At 57.8% G+C, this 27224-nt stretch overlaps 1 protein-coding gene across 2 annotated transcripts in view; it reads left to right on the forward strand.

Moving 5' to 3' along the window:
• TMPRSS6 (transmembrane serine protease 6) overlaps positions 1-26069 on the forward strand; it is a 37807-nt gene extending 11738 nt beyond the window's left edge. Inside the window, exons 4-18 of one of the 2 annotated variants that reach the window (XM_014780954.2) lie at positions 144-211; positions 791-975; positions 1250-1291; positions 5233-5437; positions 7926-8062; positions 9323-9435; positions 9772-9881; positions 18362-18507; positions 18891-18989; positions 19980-20093; positions 21375-21491; positions 21850-22018; positions 23161-23432; positions 25186-25322; positions 25821-26069. In XM_014780954.2, the coding sequence (XP_014636440.1) occupies positions 144-211; positions 791-975; positions 1250-1291; positions 5233-5437; positions 7926-8062; positions 9323-9435; positions 9772-9881; positions 18362-18507; positions 18891-18989; positions 19980-20093; positions 21375-21491; positions 21850-22018; positions 23161-23432; positions 25186-25322; positions 25821-25979 (2073 nt within the window). In that variant the 3' untranslated portion in view covers positions 25980-26069. Of the gene's footprint in view, positions 1-143; positions 212-790; positions 976-1249; positions 1292-5232; positions 5438-7770; positions 8063-9322; positions 9436-9771; positions 9882-18361; positions 18508-18890; positions 18990-19979; positions 20094-21374; positions 21492-21849; positions 22019-23160; positions 23433-25185; positions 25323-25820 lie in introns of both variants that reach the window. The other variant, XM_087448948.1, reaches the window with a different exon arrangement.
• The last annotated feature ends 1155 nt before the right edge of the window (positions 26070-27224 follow it).

Raw genomic sequence — 27224 nt, forward strand, 5'->3', positions numbered from 1 at the left:
AAGGCGGAACAGGTGCGAGGTTTGTTTCCTGGTGTGGCCGTGTGGGCAGGGGCAAGACTCTGTCAAGCAGGGCTGCCGCGAGGGGCAAGGGCACCCCAAGGTTGGAGGGGTCACGAGGGCGCTGTTGTCTCCCCTCCTTTTAGCTCAAGGAGCTCATCGCCAGCACTCGCCTGGGCACTTTCTACAACTCCAGCTCCGTCTACTCCTTCGGGTGAGTCGCCCGGCCCCCGACAGCCCCTGCTAGAACCCGAGACTCGAAGAACAGGAGGGGACGCTGCAGGCTTCTGATGCAATGCCCTTGTTTTGATAAATGGGGAAACTGAGGCATGGAGTGGAAACTCGGCTCCTGTGTGTGGCCTCCCTTCACTGGGTTTGGTTCCCTCGTCTATAGAACGGGCACAGTGGTGGGGTAGGGATTCCACTAGACCATGGCTGTGACGTGCTTTTCAAGGGCCCGGCATGAGTTAGGTGAGGCCACAGAGGTCGTAGAGGGGGGTGGCCCAGCTGTCCCATTCACGTCTGGTTCTGACACTTACGACATGGTCTGTGGCGTCAACCTAACCTCCTGTGCCTCAGTGTCCCCACCTGTAAAATGGGCATGTTGAGAGCGCCTCCCTCAGAGGTCGTTAGGAGGCCTCCATGAAGGTGGAGAACATTCCCCTGGGGGGGGGGGTAGTAAGCACTCCACGTGCATGAGCCACGATTGGTTTTCTCCCCCAGGAGCCAGGGGCGGGGCAGGGGCCAGACTTCGGGCTCCACCCCCAGCCCCTCTCACTTCTGCCCGCCTTAGGGAGGGACCTTTCACCTGCTTCTTCTGGTTCATCCTCCAAATCCCGGAGCACCGCCGGCCGATGCTGAGCCCCGAGGTGGTGCGGGCACTGCTGGTGGAGGAGCTGCTCTCCACGGCCAACAGCTCAGCCCCTGCTCCCTACAGGGCCGAGTATGAGCTGGACCCCGAGGGCCTCGTGATCCTAGGTCAGTACTGGGGGACAGGGACATGGGACGGTCTGGCGAGGCCCGAGACGGCTGCTAGGGATGCAGAGCTGGGATGCTCCCGGGGGGGGCCCCCGAGTGACCCGGGAGGCCCCCAGGACTGAGGGACAGGCAAGGGCAGAGAGTCAGCATGCGGGGTCAATCTCAGACAGGCTGGCTCTGATGGGCTCTTCTATTTTTATTTTAATTTTTTATTTCATTTTATTTATTTATTGTTTTGTCTTTGTTCCTTTGTTTGTTCGTTTCCTTTTGACAGAAGCCAGCGTGAAAGACATAGTTGCCCTGAATTCCACGCTGGGTATGCCGCTTTTGTGTTCCCTCGTTTCCTCTTGAGTTGGTGCTTTTCTTGGCTTGGTCGAGTGTCAGGGGCCATGTGGCTTCTCTGGTGGGTGCAGGGTGCGCTGGCTTAGAGTCACCAGGGGCCGCCGCGGTGGACTCGCTGATGGGTCCTGAGCAAGGCTTGGGGCCTGTGCGCACGTGTGTGTGTGTGTGTGTGTGTGTTGCACAGGAGTGTGTGTGTGTTTCCTGTGTGGGGTGTGAGAGTGAGAAGCAGGTTTAGTTGTGCATAAATGTGACTCTGCTTCTCTGTCATTGAATCCGATGTGCCCACAAGCCACCCCGTCCACCGATGGTAGAAAAGAATCTTGCCAATTCAAAGTGCATCAGTCATTTTGGGTTTAAAACTTGGTCTTTTGGAGATATTTTTGTCACATTCAAGGATACTCCCTCCACCTTTTCCTTCCTTTCCTCAGCCAGCCGGGCTAGTCTCCCCTCTCCTCCCACCCCACCCCCGTGCCATGTTGCTAGAGTCGGCTTGCTTTTCTCCAAGAGGCTCCACAGTCTTCCTGCTGAGCCCTGGGGAGCAAAGCACCAGCAGGGCCGCCATGCTGCACAACACCTGGGAGCGCTGTCCACATTGTAGTCTGTGTGACAGGAGACTCTTGGAGTTGTGCAGTGTGCCACCTGGGCTACTGTACCCTGTGGTTCTGAGCACAAGCTCCTACATTCTCAGATTCTTCCTATACCACCTAGAGTTTCTACTGAGAGCTGAGTCAAGGTTGACGGCCTCAGCTGCCTCTCAGTGAGGAAGGCAGAGTTTAAATCCTGGTTATTCTTTCTCTGAGCTTCTTCTCCTCCCATCTGGCTGGTCAAATGCTTACTTCCTTGGTAGACGGAAGTGATGGGGTCAAAGTACAATTTTCAAATAGTTAAAATCATGATTCTCATAAAAGGTATTATGAGCACATGTCAAAGATTTATTTAACTCATTAATGAGGGAACCAGTAGGATGGTAAAGTTGGTTCAAAGGAGAACATGAGAAATCGTTCTATCTTTCTATCTATATCAATCATCTATCGGCTATCTATCTACCTATCTATCTGTCATCTATCCATCTGTCTATCTATCTATCTATATCAATCATCTGTCTATGTATCTATCAATCATTTACGTATCTATCAGTCATCTATCTATCTATCTATCTATCTATCTATCTATCTATCTATCTATCTATCCACCCTTTATCTATTATTAATCATCTATCTATCAATCATCTTTCTATGTATCTATCCATCAATCATCTATCCAGCACCTTACACTGCCTCAGTATGCGCATGGCCCTGGCCCTTGGTCTGGGACGGGCCTTTCCATTGCCGTTGCCTGTGTGGGGTGTCCTCATGTCCCCAGGTTTCTGGCAGTTGCTTTGTAATTATCCTTATTTGGTTCAGCGCACGTCCAGAGCCCCTGCCCTCCAGGAGCACAGCGTTTAATGGGGTGAGGATGACAATTCAAATCCTCTAAACAGGCTTTTTGAGCACTTCCTCTCTGCCAGGTCCTCTGCCTGCACTGGGGACACCAGATGACCATGTCCTCACCCCAGCCCTTGGAGGAGCTCTGAGCCCCATGGGGGAGACAGACACGTAAACAGAATTTCACAACACCAAATGCCAGTGCTGGAATAGAGGCCCCAGAGGCAGCGGAAAGAGGGAACCATTCTGCCCCAGAGACAGAGACTGACACCAGGAGCCACGATCCAAAGCAGAGGAAGGGACGTGCCTCTACAGGGAGGAAGGAGTTGCTCCTGACTGGGGGTCCTGGAAGCCCTCATGGAGGAGGAGGAGGTGGCAGACTCAGGCATGGGAATAGGTAGGAATGTGCCAGGTGGAGAAGGGGAAAGGGCTCTCTGGCAGGGGGAACAGCATGAGCAAAGGCCGGGTGAGGGGAACGCACAAGGCAGGTTCACTTACCTTCTCCCAGCAACCAGAGGTGCCAGGCTCCCCAAAGGTGTTTCTGATTATCAGCAGAGACAAGCACATACCTCTCCACTTAGCCTCAAAAAAAAAAAAAAAAAAAAGTAATGATTAAGTGGCAAAAGCAAAACATCAGCTTGGAGCAAGATCTAAAGGATACAAACACCTGGGAACAGCCAGGAGCCTTTCCCCAGTGCTAGCAGAGGCAGATATCAGAGGCCTGTCCCTTCCCCCTGCAGCTGTCAAATGTCAGCTCCCCACTGGGGTCAGGATGGAGGGGTCAGGAGAAGAGAGCTGAGCAACAGGCAGCAGTATCAGAGCAAAGCCTGTTCACCTCCATTCCCTTCTTGGTCCTCAGAACCACCCAGAGAAAGAGGTGGGATGTTATTATTGTGTTCATTTGACAGAACTCAGAGTGGCTAAGCAACTGGCCCAGAGTCACACAGCTGATAAGAGGTGGCGCTGGGACTGTAATGCCAAGTGTGGACTCCCCACACACTGGCTGCCTCCCACACCGGGGGCACATCCCCACATCCTTACTGCTTCCTGGCAGGATACCCATGCTCCCTGCTTTACAGGCTTACGGTGAGGTTTAAATGAGATATTTATGCTCCATGGGAGAGACTTGTTTGCCTACATCAAACACATAATAGGTGATCAATAACCATGCTGAACGAATGAATGAACAAATGAGTGAATGAATGGTGCAGGCGGTGCTGCTTTGCAAACTCTAGCCCTGTATACAAAGCTCGTGGATTAAACGTGAGAGAGGAGCCACAGCGGGTGTGGGTGCGGACGCGGGCGGGCATGTCTGTGTGATGGAGAAGGAGGTGTGAAGTGAAGGCAGCCAGTGAGATTGGCCACATCTGAGCCTCAAGCGGGGCCAGCTGAAGGGTGACGTGTCGCAGGGCTTTCTCCCCAGCTCCACCTTCTCCCTCTCCCCCACACCCACCTAAAGAAGAACAGTCACTACATTTATTGAGCACCTACTGTGTGCAGGGCTCTATGCCAAGCACTCAGACGTGCATCGTCCCTAAGCTTTGTGGCGACCCTGCAAGGGCGGTGTCATCGGCCCCATTCCACAGAGGAGAAGACCGAGGACAGATTAGGTGGAGATTAGGTGAACCCAGGTGTGTCTGGCCCAGGTCTGTAAAACAGGGACGGTGATAGAAACTGTTTCACGGAGCTGTTCAGTGAGATGGTCGGTGTGCAGCCTTTAGCTCAGTTCCAGCATGACCCAGCACTTGGCGAGTGCAGTCTGTTTCGCTCTCCTTGCTTCACTGTCATTCGCTCAAAGCTCACCTCCTCTCCCAGGGCTGCTTCCCAGCCCCTGGAACCACTCCTTTCTCTCCACCTGAAATGAGGCCCTCACCCTGCTCCCCTATGGCATAGCCGCCTGCCGTCTCCCAGCCTGCTCAGCGTCGCTCCCAGCGGCCAGGGAAGTCTGTGATCCACGCCAGACCACGTCCCAGCCCTGCCTAACCTTCCAGCGCTCCCATGGCTGCTCTCCTGCGTGTGATCTGGGCGTGCCTCCCTTCTCCAGCTTGCCTCCTGCCTCAAAGTCCCCGCCCGCCCTGGCCTCCAGCCCTTTGCTCACACTGTGGCTCCCCAGGACTTCCCTGCCCCACGGCTGGGCCTGGGGCCCTCGCCTCCTGAGCTATTGCCCGGGCCTCCGTATCTGTCGCCGCTGTTCTCGGCGCTCCCAGGCAGTGACTGGACTTGCTCTGGCGCTCGCCTGGCGGGGAGAGCTCAGTGAGTGCTAAGTGAATGAATGAATGAACCAGTGAATGCATGTATACATGAGGACACTGGAGACAGAAGCAGCAGGGAAACAGAAAGATGGGACGTAGCACGTCTGGGCTGATCCCCACCCAGCTGCTCTCCCCGCCCCACCCCTGCCTGGCGAGGACCTGGCGGGGCTGGCGCCCCACCCCGAGTCTCTCCTCCTGGCTAACAGGGGGCAGGGGGCCTGTCCCTCTCCTCCCTCCAGGCTGCTACCGCTACAGCTACGTGGGCCAGGGCCAGGTCCTCCGGCTGAAGGGGCCCGACCAGCTGGCCTCCAGCTGCCTGTGGCACCTGCAGGGCCCCGAGGATCTGATGCTCAAACTCCGGCTCGAGTGGAGGCTGGCCGACTGCCGGGACCGGCTGGCCATGTACGACGCGGCTGGACCCCTAGAGAGGAGGCTCATCACCTCGTGAGTCCCGGGGAAGGTCGGGGTGGGGGGAGAGTTGGGAAGGGGGTGGCAGTGTGGGGTCAAAGGTCACGTCCAGTATTCTGAGACCAGAGGCTGCGTGACCTCGGGCCCGGTAATCTGGGAGACAGTGAGGCTAGCCCAGAGGGAGAAGAGGAGAGGAGGCTGGAAATGGCTATGTGCTATGGGCAGTCCCCTCCCGCTCCCTGAGCCTCCGTTTCCCCATTTGTAACAAAACAGTTGTAGTAGGTGACCCCTAAAGTCAGCTCTGGGAGGCAACATGGCTTGTTAGAAGAATGTGTCAGAGTCTGGCAGCCCCGACTTCTAAACTCCGCTCTGCTCCTTCCTAGCTGAAGGTCGGGGTGGGGGGAGAGTTGGGAAGGGGGTGGCAGTGTGGGATCAAAGGTGACGTCCAGTATTCTGAGACCAGAGGCTGCGTGACCTTGGAGAGCTGTGTGCTCTAAGGCAAGTTACTTTGCCTCTCTGAGCCTCAGTTTCCTCACCTGTGAAATGGGTGCACAATCATGCTTACCTTGCAGGGTTATTCTGAGGATTTGAATCAGCCTGTCTGTGCCAAGATCCTCATGCACAGTAATACTACCCATTATTACTCTCATTGTCTATAGTCTAGTTGGGGCTGGGTCACAGAGGGCATTGAGTGCCAGGAGCAATTTGAACTGTAACACTTGGTAAGTGGGGAATGAATTGAAAGTTATCCACTTTAGGACATGGGGTATGACGTGGGGTGCAGAAGTGACGGGGTCAGAGGGCAGGTAGTTGGGGGTGGGGAGACCATACAGGGGCTGGAAATGGCCTTGGCCTCCAGGAACCTGGTCCCCTCCCCACAGGGTGAGGGGTTGGTGAGGCTCTGCAGGAGGTGGGGGCAGACACTCGGGGGCACCGGGCTGCTGCCTTCTCTGTCTTGCTGGGGCCAGTCCAGCTTCCAGGCGGGGGTGGGGTGGGACCTGCATGTTCAGACCGAGGCCAGTGTCTGAGGATGAGCTGAGCGAAGGCTCTCCCAGCCCCCACCCCAGACCTTTCTGAGTCTCTGGCTCCGAGGCTGCACACTCATTTACACCCCCACGCTGCTGCCCTGCCACGTGGTGACCTCAATCTGGGTGTGCGTGGGCTGGGTTCCCGGAGGGAAGCGCAGAGAAGCCAGACACTATCTGATTTCCAGGCCCCATCAGGGTGGGGAGGCTCATGGGCTTCCCCTGGGGCTGCTCCGAGTGGCCCCCAGCCTGTTGTAGGGGAGGGCACCTGGCTGCCGGGCTCAGCTCTGTCCTTACTCACTGTGGCACCCGGGCGGCTCACTCCGTCTCAGACCCTCAGAGAAGGTCTAAAATGACGAGTGAGACAGACTGAGGGGGTCCTCAAACTTGCACCCCAGAGCTGTGAGGGGGGACTTCAGTGGTGACCGGAAGACAGATGGGGGGACCTCAGTCAACTTTAACCTCGTGGTTAGACATTTTAGTTACAGCAAGGGCTCTGCTGCTAAGTAAATAAAAGAAAATAAACCCCGCAACATGAAACACTGAAGCCCCATTAAAGGTCACCTCAGGTCCCTCGTAACCCTAATACCTTCTCTCCCGCCTCCCGGGGCCGATGAGCAGCAGAGGCCGAGAAGGGCGATGTGTGTGGGAGGGCGGGGGCTCCAGCAGGGAGAACAAACCAGCCATGATCAAAGCAAGAAGAGAAGGAGGGACAGGGTGCCCGGCATGGGAGAGCCAGGGGAAACGCCCCTTCCCAGGACCCCTGGGCTCCAGGACCCTTCTGGGGAGCTCCTTGGGATTACTCACTCCACTGCAGTGCCACGTGTGACGGTTGTTGAGGCTGTGTTTGGATCTCACGCACGTACTTCCATGGGGCCTGCGGCCCCCCATTGCCCCCCACTCCCCGCCGTCGAGTCTGTAGCTGCACAGAGTGGGCAGGCAGGCAGCAGCTTGGGCTGGATGCTGGTGTGCCCCCTCTTGGGCAGGCAGGGTTGTTGGCTTCCTGGGCTTTGGTCTACTGATTAGCAAGGGCTCCGGAGAATTCTGTGGGATACAAGGGGCAGTTTGACGAGGCTGGTGAGAGGGCAAATGGGAAGCCGGGAGCACCCCTGCCTGAGAGGGGCAGACTGGGGTGGGGGGCACCTACACAGCAGGGGGGCACCAGGTGCCTCCAGCCCTTTGCATGTCTATCTCAGCCATGGATGGTCCTGAGCCTCAGTTTCCCCACCTGGAAACCAAGCAGTTGACTTTGACAATCTCCTAAGACCCTTTTGCAGGGTTGATATTCCAGACCTCTAAGAGTATAGAATTGTAAGATGCTGTTATTTATTCTGCGCCTCCCAGGCATCAAACCTGCCCGTGGATACACAGCAGTCTGGCCACAGACCTGGATGTAGACTCCCAGGCCACCCTCCTCTGCCCCTCCCAGCAGCCCGCTGCCTTCCCAGATGCGCTTCCCGGACGCCGGCCTGCCCTCGCACCTTTCCCTATCCCCCTAGGGTCTATGGCTGCAGCCGCCAGGAGCCCGTGGTGGAGGTCCTGGCATCGGGCGCCGTCCTGGCAGTGGTCTGGAAGAAGGGTCTGCACAGCTACCAGGACCCCTTCGTGCTCTCCGTGCAGTCCGTGGCCTTCCAGGGTGAGAGTCAGGGGTGCCTCGGGAAGGGAGGCACTCCCCTGGGCGTGCCCTTCACCTTCTTAGCTCTAGCTGGGGATGGGATGGGTGAGAGGGAAGGTTCTGTCATCTCCCCTTCAATCCTACTCCTCTTTCTCCTTCGTTCTTTCTCCTGCCTGCTTTCCGATTTCGTTCCTGAGTTTACTGTCTCCCTCCTCTCTTGTTTTCTCCCCCTCCCCTGCTCTCTTCCTCTGCACCCCACTGTGGCTGAGCCTGGAGGGAGGGGTCTGTGGTCAGAGGCCTGAGAGCATCAGATTCACCCCCAGACCATCCTCGCACACAGAAGGCGAATGGCGCAGACCCCCGGAGGCGGCAGGGGGCGCTCAGCAGAGGGCCATTCACAGCATTTCATGGCAAAGGCTCCCCCCACCCCCCAGCCCCCGCTGCCCACCCACCCTTCCCCAGCCCCCACTCTCCTCCTGCTCCCAGATCCCCCTCCCCACCTCCTTTCTCAGGAAGAACACACCCCCCCCTTCACCCCCGCTGGCTGTCCTAGGCCTGGATTAGGCAAAGCAAACCTTCCGTTTCCAGAGCTCTGGAAGGGAGGGGTGCAAACAGGAGACCACACACAAGCTGCTGCCCCCTACCCCTCCCCCAATCTGCCTCTTCCCACTCAGTCTCCCCCCACTCTCCCAGGGTCCCCCCCAAGGTCTCCTGGCAGTGGCCCAGGTCCCCAGCTGGCCCCGCTGGGGGTCTCTGACACAGCTCTGGGTGAAGGGAATGAGGGGCTTGAGGGACCTGGACCCCGTGGAGAGGTGGCGGGCAGCAGGGGACACTCCTGCTCCCCGTCCCTCGCCCTCCCACTGTGTGACCTCAGCCAAGTCACTCCTCTTCCCCGAAACTCATCTTTGAAAAGGGGATGACTCTCCCTCCCCCAATCCCTGTAAGTGTGGGCTCGCACAGTAGTGAACGCATTCAGTAAGAGTCAGGCGCTGCCCGGTTAATGTCATAGCCAACATTGACTGAGCGCTTACTACTTGCCAGGATGTTGGAGCCCTTTGTGTCTGTTTCATCTGCTCAACTACCCTATGAGGTGTGGGCTGTTATTGTCCCCATTTTACAGATGAGGAAACTGAGGCCCGAGGTCACACAGGCACACTCAACCATGGGGCTTTACTGTTTGGTGGCAGTGGGGGTGGTGGGGTTATGGCTGTCCCCCAGCAGCTGGGAGGTGCAGCGGGGTGGGGCTGAGGGCCCTGTGTAACGGCTGTTCTCGGGGCCCAGCCTGCGAGGTGAACCTGACCCTGGAGGGCCGGCTGGAGCCTCAGGGTGCCCTCCGTACGCCCTATTTCCCCAGCTACTACTCGCCCAGCACCCACTGCTCCTGGCACTTCACGGTGAGCCCCGCACCCCGTCCACCCACCTGCCCTTTACCCAGAGCATCCCTTGGACCTCCGGGGACCCCGGCTGGGAGGGGAGCAATGTCCTGCCCCTGCTGAAGCCCCACAGGCTGAACCCTGGGTGCAAAGCCCTCCAGGAGCGGGAGATGGCAGGTGGGGCCAGGTCTGGCTCTTTGGCCACGACAATGCATGTTTGTTGAGTGACTGACAGACTTTAGCCCAGCTGGCACTCTGAGTTAGCAGGCCTCCTTCTCCCTTTGTTGTCCTGGGAGGTAGGGCGACCAGCCCGGCCACAGCCCACGGGCCACCTGGTGACCAGCTCCTCCATCACAGGTGCCCTCGCTGGACTACGGCTTGGCCCTCTGGTTTGATGCCTATGCACTGCGGAGGCAGAAGTATGACCTGCCGTGCACGCAGGGCCAGTGGACGATCCAGAACCGGAGGTACCCATCCCTGGGGCCCCTTCCTCTCCACACAGGTACCCGCCTTGGAGCCCCAGTCCCGGACCTCAGAGTGCAGCACAGGAAGAGAGCAGAGGCGGGCCGGTCAGGCCTGTTGCCCCACCCCTCGACCCAGTCCCTATCCTGGCCCCCCACTCCGGCCCCAGCCTCTCCTCCTGCCACCCAAAGGTGTCAGACACACATGTGTCATCAGACACCTTGGATGTTGACCCTATTCGAGTGAAACGGTTTCATTTCCTTGGGTGCTGTCACCCCACTGTCTGGCACCCTGAATCCTTAAATGAGATGATGTGAGAGCCACAGGACTCAGCAGCATTAGAGCGCCTTTCCATAACCCACCTGCATGCAAACGGAGGCCCCTCTTCCCATACCCGCTCCCTGCTGGTGGCCACAGTCAAGTGGCTTCCGCACAGCCAGGGCCAACGCCGCTCTTGTTAACCCAACCGCTCCCATGGGGATGCACGGTAACCAGGGTTACCCTGTATTCCCGCATCCCCCGCGGGGCACCCACCCTGCTATCTGTCCTGCCCTCTGCCTCCCTGGTGATGAAGTTTCTGAGGAAGAAGTGAGGTGGGTAGGACACAGTGGGCCAGGCCACACGAGGGGCCATCCTCAGGTCAGCTGTGGCTGCAGTTTGATCAACAGGATCAGGACTGGTGAAGGCCCGGTGGGGCTGGCACCCTGGGGCCGCTGGTGGTCCTGACGGCTGCAAAGGAGTGGGCTGGGCAGGGAGGCGGGAACAGAGACAAGGCAGACGCGCTTTCCCTTGTCTGGGAAGAGGAGGAGAGAACCAGGACATTCAAGGGAGGGGGTATTTATGACGGGAGGGGTCCATGTCTAAATGCTTCGCGGGGCATCCTGTAGGGACACAGAGGATGTTCAAGTGCGAATGATAATGGTTAGAGGTGGAGGGCCGGGAGGGGAGTGGGAGGTATGGAGGGGAGCAGAGGAGGCCCTCCCGTGGCTCCACTTTTGGGAGAGAGAAGGGATCTTGAAGTAGCCTTGTAGAGCCAGGGAGACCCCTCTCCACCTGGGGTCCCAGGACATTGAAGAGAAGATTCTACACCTAACAGCAGGTTGGGCCTCTGCCCTCCCTTCCAACCCTGGGGTTCTGGGGGTCTAAGAGGCTGGGATCCTAATAGGCAAAGTTCTTGATTTCTTGGCTATTTTGAGTAACCAAGATTCCAATACACTGCAATTGGAAGGTTCTAGGACTCTGGAATTCTAGGATTCTGGGGTTGGTGTCCACATCCACCAACCCTTGAACTTTGCTTATGGGTTGATCCTATTCAAAGGCACCAGCCAGACAAAAGGTGAGGGGGATGGATCATGCTCGTTGACTCATCATCCTTTCCAGGGCTTTTGCGACCGATCAGGGACTGTGATTAAAAGGAAAAAGAAGAAATGCTGATGGTGTGAGTGCAGGCCCGTGCTGTCTGGGGGGTGACATCAGGTGGTGTGACTCTGGCCTGTGCTGTTTGGGGAGCGGAAGGCGTCTTGTCCCACGTCTCCAGCACGTGGTGGCATTTCTGGGCATGTCTGCTGTGATCCTTCACGGAGCTCCCTCGGGGCCCCTCTCCACCTGCCTGGGGTCTGCCCAGACTGAGGATGGCTGGGCTCACCCTGCAGCATCACAAGCCCGCAGAGTGACCCTAGGAGTGGCCCATGATTCACAGTTCTTTGAATGATGATAACGTGTTTTCCTGCCACCATCTAACCCCAGAGCTAAATCTGATATCTTTGAGAGGGGCTAGGAAGGAGTTAGAGGGGCCCTGGGTCTGACACTCCTGCCCTTACCCCCACCCCATGGCTATTCCATTAGCCAGGAGCCGGGCACCAAGCTGGGGGCTCAGCATGGAGCATTCAGGTCATTGGCCAATGGTATCATCATTCCATCTCCCAGAGAAGGGCATCAAGGCTCAGCAGGATCAGGTGGTGCCCAGATGGGCCCCAGCCAGGGCGTCTCCCGTGCCCACATCAGCCGTGAATGGTAGGACACACGACGGTCCACACCACGCTCCCAGGGAGAGCCTTCTTCCTCCCTCCCTGACGCAGCCAGGCGGGATCGGGCAGAGGTATGGGCACTGGGTCCTAGTGACATCATGAGCTACCCTTGGGTTTTAAGTGAGGACCTCGGCTGGGGAGTCTTAACCAAAAGAAGGCTGCAGCGATGGTGGAATTCCAGGCACCGTGACGGATTCCACCGGGGCTGGAGGGGGCTTTCCCTCTCAGGTCTCAAAGCACCAGTGAGCTATGGGAAGTGTGGGCTGGACTGGCCTTCGAGCCCAACCCTCACCCACTATGCAGGTGGGGAAATTGAGGCTAGCGAGGACAAAGGACTTGCCCTCTGTCCTTGTCTTTTTGCCTTAAAGCGGCGGGGACGAACTTCAGGGTGCAGCCAGCTGGTAGGTGGGTGGGGAGGGTGAGGCCTGACGGAGCCCGGCCCTCCATCCCCTCTCCTTTCTCTTCCCAAGCCTCCCCCCGCCTCACGGGGGTTGAGGCTGTGCTCAGGGGAGTCTGGCCACCTGGTTTCTGCATGTGACTCTGGGTACACCCCCTTCCTCATCTGTACAACAAGGGGGTTAGGCCAGCCCAGGGCCCCAACTTTTTATTATTTGCCCACCAGAAAGACGTCTCCCAGTCAGTTGTGTTTATTATTCCTAACGACACGTCATTCCAGAGCAGGCTGGTGAGGTGGGAAGAGCTTAGGTGTCGAAACCAGACAGAGAGGCTTCAAATCCTGGCTCCTCTCCTTCCTTCTCAGCAAGGACTCACCTCTCCCAGCCTCAGGTAAATCATCTGGAAATGGGCATGAGACAGAACCCCCCTCCAGGCAGACTCAGTGAGAGAACAAGTAGGGGACACTGGCTCTGCAGGCCGGGATAACGCACAGCTCCAGAAGGCACCGACCGTGAACGAAAGCTGGCTCTCGACTCTGTGGCCAGCAGGCACCGAGCTCTGTGGTTCACGGTGCCGTTTCCTTCATCCTCAACAGCCTGGTGAGGAAGCAGGCCCCATACTACCTTCATAGACCAACGAGGAGCCTCAGGCACAGAGAGGTGAAGTCACTTGTAAAAAGTCACCCAGCTGGTAACTGGAAAAGTTAGAGTTGAGCAAGGCGGTCTGATCCAGAGCGTGTGTGGTTGCGCAGACACGTGCCTGTGTGTGTGTCCCTGCATGTATGCATGCACACGTAAATGTTCACACTCGGGCAGATTCTTTCGTGCAGAGCCTCTGAGCCGCCGTGCCAGCTGTTCACTCTCTTGGCCAAGGCCTTCCCCACCCATCCCTTGGCATCTTGGTGAGGACCAACAGTTTCTGTGGCTCTCACCACTTCCAAGAGCAGCTGGGAAGTCCCATTTCTATCTTCTCAGACCTTTGTTAAGGGTCCAGGGTTTCCAGGTGGAGACTCATGTCCCCCTGCCCCCAGACTCCTGAGTGTCTGAGTGTGGAAGGGAAGGCAGAGGTGTACCTCCAAGCTACAAGCATGGGACAAACCGTTTCCTCTAGTTACGATCTTTTTTGATAATGATCATCCTATGTAGATGCTGGGAAATTCTTTGAATGAGCATTTGTTGGAAAATCTGCTGCGTGGGTGGCAGAGACATGAGAGGTCTGGGGAAGGGTGTAGATTTCCAGGCACCGGGTTTGTAGGGAGGGGGAGGTACAGTCCTTGGGCCCAGAATGGCCATTGACGAGGAGCAACAGATGCTGGGCCGGAGGGAGAGGGCGTCTTACACCTCAGGTGCCAGTGGAGCAATGAGGAAAGGCTGGCCGGGGCTCCCTCCACTGGCTGGGCGTCCTTGGGCACGTCGCCTCCCTCCTCTGAGCCCTTTCTGCCTTCTCCCACCTCCCTGTTTCTACCCAGCTTCTCCTGGTGCCCACCTGACCCTGGCCGAGGCCTCTTGCCCTTTGAGTGGCCTGGAGGCGGGGAGGGACTTGGCCCTGTGAGATCTGGCCACCAGCTGCCTGGTTTCGCAGAACCACTCTGGCTGGGCGTCACCGCAGCTCAGGCTTCCCCCTTTCTGGGAACCTGCCTCCCGCCAGCTTCCTCTCCTGTGATGTCACTTTTCTTGTCATCTGCCCAACCATTTCCACCTCCCTCCCGCCCATGGGGACAGGCAGAACTACTGGCTCTTAGCCTGCTGGAGCCCCCTCTGGCCTGGCCTGACTATGGGGCGGCCCTTCTGCTCCCCTGAGCCCCTGGGCGGCCAGCACTGCCTGCAGCCACAGAGGCCCCCCGGGCACGGCACGGCTGAGTGTCAGACCTGGTGCTGGGTGCTGGTGATGCGGGAGGCGGAGCTCCAGTGTGCCCTAGATGAGCTCACAGCCTGACAGTGTCAGCAGCTTGCTTTCAGGAAAGTCATTGCCTCATGCACTCCTTAAAACGTCCTACGAGGGAGATGTTATCGCCCCCATTTTATAGACGTGAAAACCATCTGTTTGCTGAGGTTGGGTCATAGGCCCAAGGTGACACAGCTGGTTCATATGGCAAAGCTGGGCCTCAGACTCAGCTCTGCAGCTCCAGGTCCAGCACTCTGGCCACCACGTCAAATGGTGTCCTCCCTTATTAGTGCTTGGCTTCTCTGACCCTTCTTCCCATTTAACCTGTCCTTAGGGAAGGGAATGCATGTGTGCATCCATCCATCCATCCACCCTTCCATCCACCCATCAATCCACCCACCCATCCTTCCTTCCTTCCATCTATCCATCCTTCCATCCGTCCATCTATCCATCCTTCCATCCGTCCATCCATCCATCTATCCATCCACTCACCCTTCCTTCCATCCACCCACCTTTCCATCCATCTATTCATCTATCCATCCATCCATCTACCCACTCACCCTTCCTTCCTTCCACCTGTTCATCCATCCATCCATCCATCCATCCATCCACCCACCATCCTTCCTTCCTTCCTTCCATCCATCCACCCTTCCATCCATCCATCCTTCTATCTATCCATCCATCTGCCCACCTTTCCTTCCTTCTGCCTGCTCATGCATCTATCCATCTATCCACTCACCCTCCACCCACCCTTCCATCCATCCACCCACCAACATCCCCCCATCTAATCTTTCTTGAATTCTTCCCTGTGTGGAGTTGCTGATATGCAAGAAGGTTGACATTGTCCCTGCTTACCGTCTGGGTGAGGCAAGAGGGAAAAATCCCCAAATCCAGAGAGGTGAGAAAGGAAGGCAGGCCACAGTGCAAAAATGTACTTTCAGACTCCCACACTTTGTAGCTGTGATGAGAGGTGGGCTCCACAGCCTTCAGACTTCTGGTGCTTCTCGGAGGGGGCCTGTCGGGGAGAGGGTGGCATTTGGTGAATGGGAAGGAACTAGAGAGCCAGAGCGTGCATACCCTCCCCCAGAAGGCTCTGCAGCAGGAACCCGAAATGCAGAGGTGTGAGGCAGCCAGGCTGGTGCGTCGTTCCACAAAGCAGGCTGCGTAGGGGAGAGTGGGAGTGGTAGGGACCTGGTTAGCATGGCCGCATGTGCCCTGCCTAATTCAGGTGGCCTCTGATTACTTCCAGTCAGTGTTTCTAGGGCTTATTTTTCAGGAGAAGCAAGAATCTAGATTATTATGTGAAATTAGCTGGCAACTAAATTTGAAAAAAATGTTTTAACATTGCACAGACTAAACAGAGCATCTTTAAGTTGAGTGACTCAGCCTGAGTCACCAGATTGCAGCCTCTGCCGTGAATTCTTGTCTGGTCCCTAAGAACAGACAGCCTCGCCCCCGGGATTCTGCCACCCCACGCCTGCCCCAGGCCTCCAGGCGAGAACCAAATGCTGCCCAGGCTGGGCAGGCTCCTGGGGCACCAGGCTGAGCCACGGGCTGATTCTGGAATTCTCTCTCAGACACCAGCAGAGAAAACGCCCTGTCAGCAGGTGCTGGTACCTTAGAGTCCCTGGCCAAGGCTGGGGGTGACCACGCAGCCCTCGAATTCTTCTAGATTGAAATGTTCTGCTCCTCTCCATCCTGGCTCTGGCTCCTTCCCTGTCTCCACATCTCCCTGGGACTGTGTGGAGACAGCGCCCCGTACCCCTGAATCTTCAGTATATTCCGGGATGTATTTGACTCTTCATTTGCCTGCAGTATTTCCCAGCCCCTGGCTGTCCTGTCTGCTCCCCAGGGCAATTCTCTGGGGATGAAAATCCATGATAACATTTATTTATGCACTTCAAAAACAAACAAACCACAAAACCCCCTTGTTTCCTTAGGTGTGAAAGGACAAGAAGGGCCAGGCTTGCTCGGGGGCGCCCCCTGGTGGCGCCTTGTCCCCTTCTGGGCCCCCTGGGCTGTGGGAATCGTGGTGCACAGCAGTGGTTCTCAGAATTTTCCATCTCGGGACACCTTTAAAATTATCAAGCATCCCAAAGAGTTTTTATACAGGTTATATAATCTATATTTAAAGCACTAGTAATTAAAGAAAATTTAAAAATATATATGAATTCATTTAAAATAATAATAAACCTATTCCATTTTATGAAAAATTAATTATATTTTCCAAACTAAAAAGATTTGGTGAGAAATAATTTCACATTTTTTCAATTTTATTTAATAACTGGATTAATAGACCACAACCAGATGCCCCATCTGCTTCCGCATTCAGTCAGTTATATAGCACATACCACAGTCTCTGGAAAATTCCACTGTACCTTTATGAGAGAATGAGAGTGAAAAGGGCAAATGAGATCTGAGCATTATTATGAACGTGATTTTTACTTTGGACCCCAGGGTCTCCAGACCGCGCTTTGAGAACTGTTCATGGGTAAGTGGGCAAGAACACGGTCATTGTGGCCAGACAGTACCTATAGGGAGGCTGTACCGTAGGCCAGGTCTGTGGGGGACATGGGGGACGTGAGGGCTCAGCCCCTGGAGCTCATGTTGCAGTGAGAGTCAGGGGCCCACCTCCCCCCAGAGCAGGCTGGGTGGGTTCCCCTGGGTCCTGAGGAGGCTGGATTCTGGCCCAGCGTGGCACTTGCCTTCAGAAGCCTCATCTGGAAAATGGGATGAGAACCATTCCTCCCTCGCGGAGTGGAGCTGCTGTGAGAACCTCGAAACCCCTGTACAACGAGGCCTTGCGATGATGCTGCTGCCGATGCCGATGAGGGAGGGGCCGGACGGGAATGTCCAGCTGTGCCCAGCCCCAGCCCCACACCGTGAGATGTTAAAACAACTCCGATGCTCTTCCTTAGATGTTCATTGATTAACTCTTTGATTAATTAATTGAAGTATAAGTGCTTGCCATGTTCTAGAAGTTCTGAGGAAGGACCTGGTCCCTGGGAATTAGGCGACTTGCTCTGTGGGCTGTTCCTATCGTGCTTTGGGGCATCCCCATCTGTTTCCTTCTACCTTCTCTGCTGGGGCATTTTCGCCTCTCTCTGGAGATCTTTCAACCCATGTTCTGGGTGTGTTTCCCTCATCTGTACAGGCATTCCTATTTGTTCTGTGGGGGTACGCCCTTTCCTGTGTGGGACATTCCTACGAGCTGATGGGTTCTGTGAGGGTGTCCCACCTGGGAAGGGAGGGGGCCCCAGCTGCTCTCTGGGGAGGGTCCTGCCACTCTAAGGGAGCGGTTGCTCCCGCTCCGTGGAATCACGCCCACTTGCTCTGTGAGCTGAGGGATGCCCAGACACCCTGTGGGAGGAGCCCCCTGTGCCCCCAACCCTGGGAATGGGAAGATTCCCACCTGCTCTCTGGGGAGAACTCTGCCTCTCTGTGGAGGCTTTTCCACCTGCTCTGCATCATCATGGGGGAGGCGGGGTCCACCAGGGATGTGAGGGTCCTCCTATGGTTGGGGGATGGTCCGCCCACTGTGGCCACACATGGAGAAGGTGCTGCCCATCCGTACTACACTACTGGTCCTGGGAGCAGGACTGGGGCCTCCATCTTGCGCAGAGAGTCACAGGGACAAACAGGGCTGTGGAGGCTTCTCCATGGGAGGGACCGTGCCTGGACGGGGCGCACGGCTGCCTTCTCACCCCATACGGAGCACAAGGGGATCGTCTTCTCCTGGCTACAGAGAGGAGGCCAGTCAAGGATTTTTGCCTCTACTGACACATGAAAGCCTTTTGTCAGATCTCAGGTCAACAGAAATGATAATTTCCCTTCTTTTATAAGGGAGGAAAGTGAGGCTCAGAGGAAGACCCTGACTAGCTAGAATCTCACAGCTCCTGGGTGACTGCAACGAGAATCCAGACTTTGAATTTTATGTTGGAGGCAATGGGGAGCCATTGAAGGTTTTGGGGTAGGGGAGTGACACAGCCAGGCTGCTTTCTAGAAGATGACTCTGGGGGTGAGCGGTCACCTAAGGGAGAAATCAAGACAGAGCAGGTGCGGGTAGGGGTGCGTCTCCCCCTTCCTCTCCAGCTGCCCTGTCCGTGCACGAGGACCCAGGCTGTCCCTTCCCCCGGACCAGCCCATGTGGCCCTGAGTCTGTCTCTGCTCTCCCCCAGGTTGTGTGGCCTGCGCACGCTGCAGCCCTACGCCGAGAGGATCCCGGTGGTGGCCACCGCTGGCATCACGATCAACTTCACCTCCCAGATCTCCCTCACCGGCCCCGGCGTGCAGGTGCACTACAGCCTGTACAACCAGTCGGACCGTGAGTATGGGCAGGTGGGGAGGCAGGGCGGCGCCCCCGGAGCCCCCGCAGCCCCTCCCTGTCTCTTTGCCAACCCTGGAAGCACCAAGAGGCTGGACAAAAGGAATGTGTGTGTACATGTGTGTGCATGTGTGTATGCACACATGGGCACAAACGTATGCAGCTTTGTGTGTGTCCACATGTGCAAGGCAGTCACATGTGTTACTGGGTATACATACTCATACATAGCTGCATGTGTGCTGCACATGTGCCTAGACATGTATGTCCCTGTGGACCATGTATACAGGCACATGTACATGGGGGTCCACGTGTGAGCACAGGTGGGGTGCGTCTGCATGTGCCTCCATGATGATGCGTGTCCTAACGGCGCCCTCCCCGTCCAGCCTGCCCTGGAGAGTTCCTCTGCTCTGTGAACGGACTCTGCGTGCCCGTGTGCGACGGTGTCAAGGACTGCCCCAACGGCCTGGATGAGAGAAACTGCGGTGAGCAGCCTGCCTGTCTGGTCCCTCCTCTCTCCTCTCCTTCCCTGCGCTGTGCTGGGCCCACCCTTTCAAGTAGAGGCCCCCCACAAGCGGTTCCCGTTATCAGCATCCAGGAAGTAGGGCTCTCTCGCTGTGCTGAGATGGTGAGATGGAAGCCCAGAGTGGGAAACTGGCCTCCTAGGGCCACCCCGTGGGGCAGTGGCAGGGACAAGCTGGGACCCAGGTCTCTGGACTCCCAGCTCAGGGCTTCTCCCCATCAGGCCATCACTCCCAGCCATCTGTCCTGGCCAGCCACCCAAGGAGGAACATCCAAGAAGGCTGAGGGTAGCACCAGGAAGGGGAGCTGTTAAGCAGGGACAGGCAGGCCCTGGGTGGTCAAGGAGAGAATCCTTTGTGTCCCTCCCTTGGGTGGGGTCCTCACCCCTCCACTTCAGGAGTTCAGACTGGAGCTGTCAACTCTTACTGGAGTTGTGCCCACCACTGCCCAGCCCTGGCAGAATGGGCTCAGGGAGCTGGTGGTCCCCAGGCCAGGGATCTCTCGGAATAATACCTCTTCCTCTGCATCCTGGCTTCTGGCCCCTAAGTCGCCATCAGGGCAGGCTGTTCCAGTCTGATCTCCCCAGCCCTCTCCCCTCTCCCATCCCATCAGTTTTAAACATGTGGGGAGAGAAGCAGGAGGGAAGGGAGATGTGTCTGCCTCTGTGATGATCCTGCCCTCGCGCTGGGGAAGGTGCCTCATATTTGGAACCAGAACATCTGGCTTCAAGTTCTGGCCCAGCCAGGTGACCTTGGATAAGTCACTTCATTCCTGTCTCCACCAATGAAATGGGGTGTCTCATAGGGTTGCTGTGAAACTCAGGTGTAAAACAGCTGAGAAAGAGATCTGTGACCGTGACATGCAATACAATGCATGTTCTACAGGCAGCGCCAAGTCCCAGCCTGGTTCCTCTGCCTTCCTCCTACCTGTCCCCTCTCTGTGTCCCCACACAGTGTGCAGAGCCACATTCCAGTGCCAAGAGGACAGCACATGCATCTCCCTGTCCCGGGTCTGTGATCGGCAACCTGACTGTCTCAACGGGAGTGACGAAGAGCAGTGCCAGGAAGGTAGGACGGGGTCAGACCAGGTATCTAGAGGGAAACCTAAGAATGGGTTTAGCCAGACAGCCCAGCTCTTCTGCATGCTTCTTTGGCAAAGGTTTCTGCCATCTTGTTCAAACACCAACCCATTTGTATGTACGACTATATGTCCGTCCGTCCGTCCACCCACCCACCCACCCATCCATCCATCTTCTTGTCTCCCCAACCAGCCTGTCTGTCCATTGATTCATACATCCACTCATTCATCCATCCATCAGCCTGTCCAATCACCCATCTCCCTATCCACTGAACTGTCCATCTACCCATTTATTGGTTTACCCAACTACCTGTCTGTGTGTCCATTGTTCCATCCTCCATTCATGCACCCATGAATGCGGGTACACGTGCATCCATCCACTGACCTCTCTAACTACCTGTTAGTCCATTGGTCCTTACATCCACTCATTTATCCATCATTCTAGCTGTTTGTCAGTCTCCCTAGGGGACCATCAATCCACCCAATCTCCTGCCTGTGTCCATTGTTTTATCCATCCATCCCTCCATCATCCTTCCAAATGACCAACCAACCAGCACTTGCAGACTGCCCAGTGATAGGTGATGCAGAGTGAGGAAGTGGGAATAAAAGACACGAGAGATGTGGTCCCTGCCCTCCGGGGATTATCTGTTAGCAGAAAGACATGGATGGGCAACTCTCTGGCCCAACGCCTTCTGGACATCATGCCCAGTAGCATGGGAAGACTGGACGGCAGGGAGGAGATCAGGCAGGGAAAGCTTCCTAGAGGAGGCAGGCTTGGAACAGGGCCTTGAAGAGGTAAAATTTAAATAGGCAGGAGGAAAGGAGACCAGGCGAAGACTGGGAGGTGGAAGAGAAAGTTCTTCATGGTGAAGACAGTGAGGAGCAGCCGGGCGGCTGGGGGGAGCAGGGCCTGGAGGACTGCCAGGCTAGGTGAGGAGCCTAGTCTGAAAACGGAGGCACAGTTCTGCCTTCAGATACCACACCTGTGGGGGTGGCATGACCCTGTGATCGGGAGCCCCAGTCTGAGAGGGGAGACACAGCCTTGCTCTCAACAGACCAGTCTGTGGGGGGCCGGGGGGTGGGGAGGGGCATGGCCTGCCTTTAGAAGACCCTAAAGGAGGCCCAGGGGACCCTTCAGTGTGATCAAGAGACCCCTCCCCTGCCACCTCCTGGCCTCCTCCAGGCTCCGTGTTCCCTGAGTCTTGTTTTGGAGGCTCCCTTGGGCTCAGAGACTCACCCTCTGTGCCCCGCCCTCACCCCCTCTATCCCAGGGGTGCCTTGTGGGACATTCACCTTCCAGTGTGAGGACCGCAGCTGCGTGAAGAAGCCCAACCCGCAGTGTGACGGGCTGCCCGACTGCAGGGACGGCTCAGACGAGCAGCACTGTGGTGAGCCTGCCCTGTCCAGCTGCCCAGGGGTCTCTGACAGAGTGCGGTGGGCAGAAGACCCTCTCCACCTGCTGGTCCCCAGAGCGTGGGAGGGAGGGAGGTGCCCACACCAGGCAGCTGGAGGGAGATCTCACCGTTTGTCCCTCTGTCTGTCTCTATCCCGCCTCTGCCCCCTCATCTCGATGATGCTGCCTCTCTTCCTCCCTCTCTCCTTCACTCTCTTTCCCTGTCTCACCGTCTCTTTCCTTTGCTCTTCCTCTATGCCCCCTCCCCCTTCTCTGTCTCCCTCTGTCTCTGGTTCTCACTGGCCTTGCCCCTGCCCCCCTCCCTCTGTTCATCCCTGCCTCCCCAACCCCAGACTGTGGCCTCCAGGGCCCCTCCGGCCGCATCGTGGGCGGGGCAGTGTCCTCGGAGGGGGAGTGGCCGTGGCAGGCCAGCCTCCAGGTTCGGGGCCGACACATCTGTGGGGGGGCCCTCATCGCTGACCGCTGGGTGATAACAGCTGCCCACTGCTTCCAGGAGGACAGGTGAGGGGGAGGGCGTGGGGACGGAGACCCTGGGAGATGGGGGAGGGAAGGCCGTGTGTCTGAGATCTAAGCAGACAGAGGGAAGGGTGGGAGAGGCCCCCAGACTGGCTGTTCCAACACTTGGGTTCAGTCCTGGCTCCTCCATGAACATACTCTGTGCCCAGGGACAGGTTGCTCAACTTCTCTGTGCTTTACTTTTGATATGTTGCTTTAAGCTGGGTCATTCATTCATTCATTTACTCATTCATTCACTCACTCATTCATCCATTCAGCAATATTTGTTGTGTTCCTGCTACATGCCAGGGGGTATGACAGAGCAGAGAACTGCCCGATCTTGTCACAGGCCATGACCCCTCCCCAGGTGTGCCTGTGACCTGGTGGGTGGGGCCTGAGGAGCCTCCAAGAGGGGACATCTTGCCCAGCCCCAAAGACATCCTGCCCATCTGCACGGTGGGCTGATAACATCCGCTCTCCACCCCCAGCCCCACCTTCTGGGGCCCCAGACCCCACCCCAGCACAGCCTGCTCTGGACTCCTCTCCTCTCACCTCTTCCTCCATCCCGGGTCTACACGGTCCCCAGCCGAAGGAGCCACCAGGGCATCCCCTCCTCCCCTTACATCCAGAGCCAGGCAGCAAGTCCTCTCAGTGCTCCAGACGAGCCCTCAGCCACTGCCCGTCCACACTGCCCCCATCACCCCTGGGCCCCCCGGGGCAGCCCAGAGCTCAGCTCCCTTTTGTAGCCTCTGCTCTGGTTCCGGGGTGCTCTCTCTGGGTGCCGTCTGACCACCTCACCCTTTCACTCCATCCCTGGCTCCCCACTGCCCACGAGGTAAAGAAAGACCTGGACGCTGATCTGGCATCCAGGGGTTTACGCTGCCCAGTCTCTGCTCATTTCACAGATGAGGAGACTGAGGCCTGGAGAGGTGCACTCATATCTGGGGAGGGATGAAGCTTGGGCTGGAACCCAGGCAGGCCGACTCCAGGGTGGACACTGAACACTGTACCACCAACCAGCTACGCGGCCTTCCAGAGCAGGGAAGGGATGGGTGTGGAGGATGCTGTCCCAGGTGGGAAGCTGGTTCTCCTAAGGGTCTGGGGCAGGAGAGGCAGCCGCTGAGCGAGTTCACCCTCCCCGCCCCCAGCATGGCCTCCCCGGCGCTGTGGACCGTGTTCCTGGGCAAGGTGTGGCAGAGCTCGCGCTGGCCCGGCGAGGTGTCCTTCAAGGTGAGCCGCCTGCTTCTGCACCCGTACCACGAGGAGGACAGCCACGACTACGATGTCGCCCTGCTGCAGCTCGACCACCCGGTGGTGCGCTCGGCCGCCGTGCACCCCGTCTGCCTGCCCGCGCGCTCCCACTTCTTCGAGCCGGGCCTGCACTGCTGGATCACCGGCTGGGGCGCCCTGCGCGAGGGCGGTGAGCGGGGAGAAGGGTGCGGCCCGCACTACGGGACATCCGGGTCCGGAGAGGGCGGGGCACGGGGGCCCCAGGCTCCACCTCCCGGGCCCTCTGGTCCTGGGGTTAAATTGGGCCGGATCTAAGTCACAGAAGAAAACCACCTTTTACTACGGCTGTGGGCCCCTCCCTCCTGGACCTTCCGTTCCTTCTGGAAGGGCATTTAAGGAGAACAGAGGTTATGGGAGGTAATCTTGGGGGATATGTGTGGGATGAAGGGTCAGGCCAGGGACCCCACAGCCCACAGGAAAGCTCCAACCCTCTGCTCCTTGTTCAGTGTGTGTGTGTATGTGTGTGGCTCTTAGTTATTAATACTTTCTATATCGAAGTTGGATTTTAGGAGAACATCACTTCATTTAATCCACCCAATAACCCTACTGGTGGGCATTATGGCCCCACTGTATGGATGGGAAAACCAAGGTTCAGAGACATGTAGCAACTGCTCAAAGTCACACAGCCAGAGAGAGAGGGAGCAGAGACTAGAACCTAGGACTGCCTGACCCCAGACCCCCGCTGTTCCAGTTCCTGCCTCTCAGAAACAGGGAATTTCTCCCCTTCCCACCTAAATTGACTGTCCCTTGAGGCCACGTCTCAGTTCTGTGAACACAGGCCGGGCTGGCCTAACCTCAGCCATGCCTGGCACCGCTCGTGGTGGCTGCTTTAAAACTGTGTACAGTGATTTACAATCTGGAGGCAGGCAGGGCCGTGGAGATAGTTTAAAGATTGGGGAAACTGAGGCTCAGATGAAGAGCGACTTGTCCAAGAGAAGGGTGGAGAATAGAGGTAAAGCAAGGGTTGGTTCATTCATTCATTCATTCATTCATTCATTCAACAACACATTTATGAGCACCTACTCTATACCAGGCATAGAGTTGGGCAAAGGGGATACAGAGATGGAAAGAGACCATTCTGGGGGAAGACAGACAGTGCTAAGAGCCGACACAGATGGGGAGGTACAGGGGGCAGTGGCAGCCCAGAGGAGGGACCCACACAGACGGATCTGGGAGGTGTCCAGAGGAGGGGCGGGCTAGCTGAGGCTTGGAGGATGTGGGCAGTGTCCAGCGGAGGGGAAAGGTGTTCCTGGTGAGGGCACAGATGACAACCCAGGGAGCCCGAGAACAGGTGGATCTGGGTGAGGATCGGCGGGACGGACAGGCAGGGCCTCGCAGGCCACCCTGAGGATCTTGAGCCAAGGAGTTCTCCTCTTGCCCTGCACTTTAGAACCCCTTGGGGGGCTTCGAGAAAAACACTGCCCGCCCCCAGCGGAACAGACTAGATCTCCGGATGGGACCAGGCACAGCACATGTTGAAGCTCCCCGGGGTTCTAACACGCAGCCCCCGTGGAGAAGTACTGGGCTGGACAATGGGGAGATGCTGATGACTTTTAGGCAGAGAGTGGAGGGGTCAGACGTGTGCTCTGGAAAAATGCCCCCAGGGCTGTCCCAGCAGAGGGGAGGTGGCCAAGGGGCCTCAAGCAGGAGGAGGGAGGGGGAGAGAAGCTGGAGGGGACAGTAGTCACAATAGGCTTTGGGTGGGGGCTTTGTCCCCAGGAGCAGAGGAGGAGCCAGAACAGAGTGACGGTGAGGCGGAGGGGCAGAGGGTGGGCAGAGCAGGAGAGGTAGAGGGGGGCTCCTGAGATGCAAGGGGAATGGGGGGCGGGGGCCCCCGGGCCCCTCAGATCTTCTCACCTCTGCCCTCTCCCCGCACCGGGCAGGCCCCACCAGCAACGGTCTGCAGAAGGTGGACGTGCAGCTGATCCCGCAGGACCTGTGCAGCGAGGCCTATCGCTACCGGGTGACGCCCCGCATGCTGTGTGCCGGCTACCGCAAGGGCAAGAAGGACGCCTGCCAGGTGAGTCCCCGGGGGGCGAGGGGAGGGCGGGCGGGCGACGCTCACACCACCAGGGCCTGGCCCTCTGCTCACATCAGTCTGCACATCACCTCCCAGCCAGCTGGGGATGGCTTTCCCCACTTTACAGATGAGGACACTGAGGCTCGGGGATGGGGAGGGACTTACCCCAGGTTGCAGAAAGAGACCCGTTCTCAAACCCAGTTCTGCTCCTTGCAAGGCCACGTGGTAGAGAGGACTAGAAGGAGCCCACAGGAGGCAGGCAGAGGTGCGTGGGGCGTGGGGACACCTATCCACAGTTCCACGGCAGCCAGGACCCGCTAGAGGCCAGGCTGGGCTGGTTTGGGCTCTCTCCATTTCTCAGGTGTGGGGGAAGCAGACGCCTCAAAAGGGGATGTGACTTTCTTGCTGTCGCTCAGAAAATTCCCGCCGTGAGGACACTCGCCTGGAGGGGGTTGCCCTTACCCTGATGAGGCCCTGTCTCTCCTCTCCCCGCTTCAGGGCGACTCAGGCGGTCCGCTGGTGTGCAGGGAGCCCAGTGGTCGCTGGTTCCTGGCGGGGCTGGTCAGCTGGGGCCTGGGCTGCGGCCGGCCCAACTACTTCGGCGTCTACACCCGCATCACGGGCGTAATTGGCTGGATCCAGCAGGTGCTGACGTGAGGTGCTGCCCGCGGCAGAGCTGGGGCCCACCTCTGGAACTCAGAGGGCCCACGGCACCAGCTAGGTGGGGGGGTGAGTGTTCTGGGGACGGCAGGGCCCTGCGGGGGCAGGAAGGAGTATCCCCCCCCCCCCCGCCCAGCCTGCTCCCTGGCATCTGCCCCAGGGAGGGCAGAGGAGCGGGGAGGGCCATCAGCTGGCCATCAAGACACCAGGCCCGGCGGGGGGCTTCACATCCAGGCCTGTCGCCTCCCAATTCTCTCTCTCCCTTCCCCATCCTCCACCGCTGACTTTGGGGGGAAACAGTTCAGTGGTGATAATGCGGCTTCCAGGTCCCGGTAGGAGTGGCTGATCACACCTGCCTCCCAGGGCAGCATCCGCTCTATTCCATCCTGTGAAGCCCTGGCCTCACTGGAGGGGTGGGGATGGAAGGAGCCCCCGAGGAGGGGCCCTCAGAGCCCTGGAGACAGCCAAGTGGGCCAGCTGCCACCGTAAGCCAAAGGGTGGGGGGCCCCGGTCCAGGGTCCAGGGTCCTCGCCCACCCCCACCTGCCCCGCCCTGCTCCTGCCTTCACTGCCGGCTCTCAGCTGGCGGTGAGCTCAGCTGCCCTGTGGAATAAAGCCGTCTGACCCAAGGCCCTGTCGGGGGTGTGAATGGGGCCCGGGCACCAGCCTCACGCCCTTGACCAAGCAGATTCTGCTTCCTGCGCAGCCTCTTGGCCAAGTGTCCAGAAGGCCAAGGTGGGGTCAGCGGGGGCAGCCGTGGCCTCCAGGGCAGCTGCCCAGGTCCCAGGAGCAACCCTGGGAAGGCAATGGTTTGGTGGCCCTCACGTCAGAGTGAGGGATGGGACAAGTGATGGGCTCTTTCTGGAACCCTGGGAGGAAACTGAGGCTGAGAGAGAGGCAGAGACGGCCTCCAGATCGCACGAGGGGTTGGGAGTGGAGTCCGGTTGGAAGCCCTGCCCCTGGTTCCCAGTCCACCACTTCCCTCCAGCACCACACTCCCTTTGATTCTCTGAGTCATTTAGTCAGCAGGCAGCTCACAGGCTCCTGCTGTGTGCTGAGTACTGTGCTGGGGCCACAGGGATGCACAGAACCTGGCTCCCGATCTCAGGAGGGGTGGGGATGACGATCCAGCATGAAGGGGCTTTGGGGCAGCCTGTAACTCGGGAAGTCAGGGAAGGCTGCCTGGTGGAGGTGAGTCTTGAGTTGGGGCTCAAAGGTGGCCAAGATGGGGAAGGGCATTCCG

The sequence above is a fragment of the Ceratotherium simum genome, chromosome 25, assembly GCF_057802395.1.
Source record: "Ceratotherium simum simum isolate JZ-2026a chromosome 25, ASM5780239v1, whole genome shotgun sequence".
In the NCBI taxonomy this organism is placed as follows: Eukaryota; Metazoa; Chordata; class Mammalia; order Perissodactyla; family Rhinocerotidae; genus Ceratotherium; species Ceratotherium simum.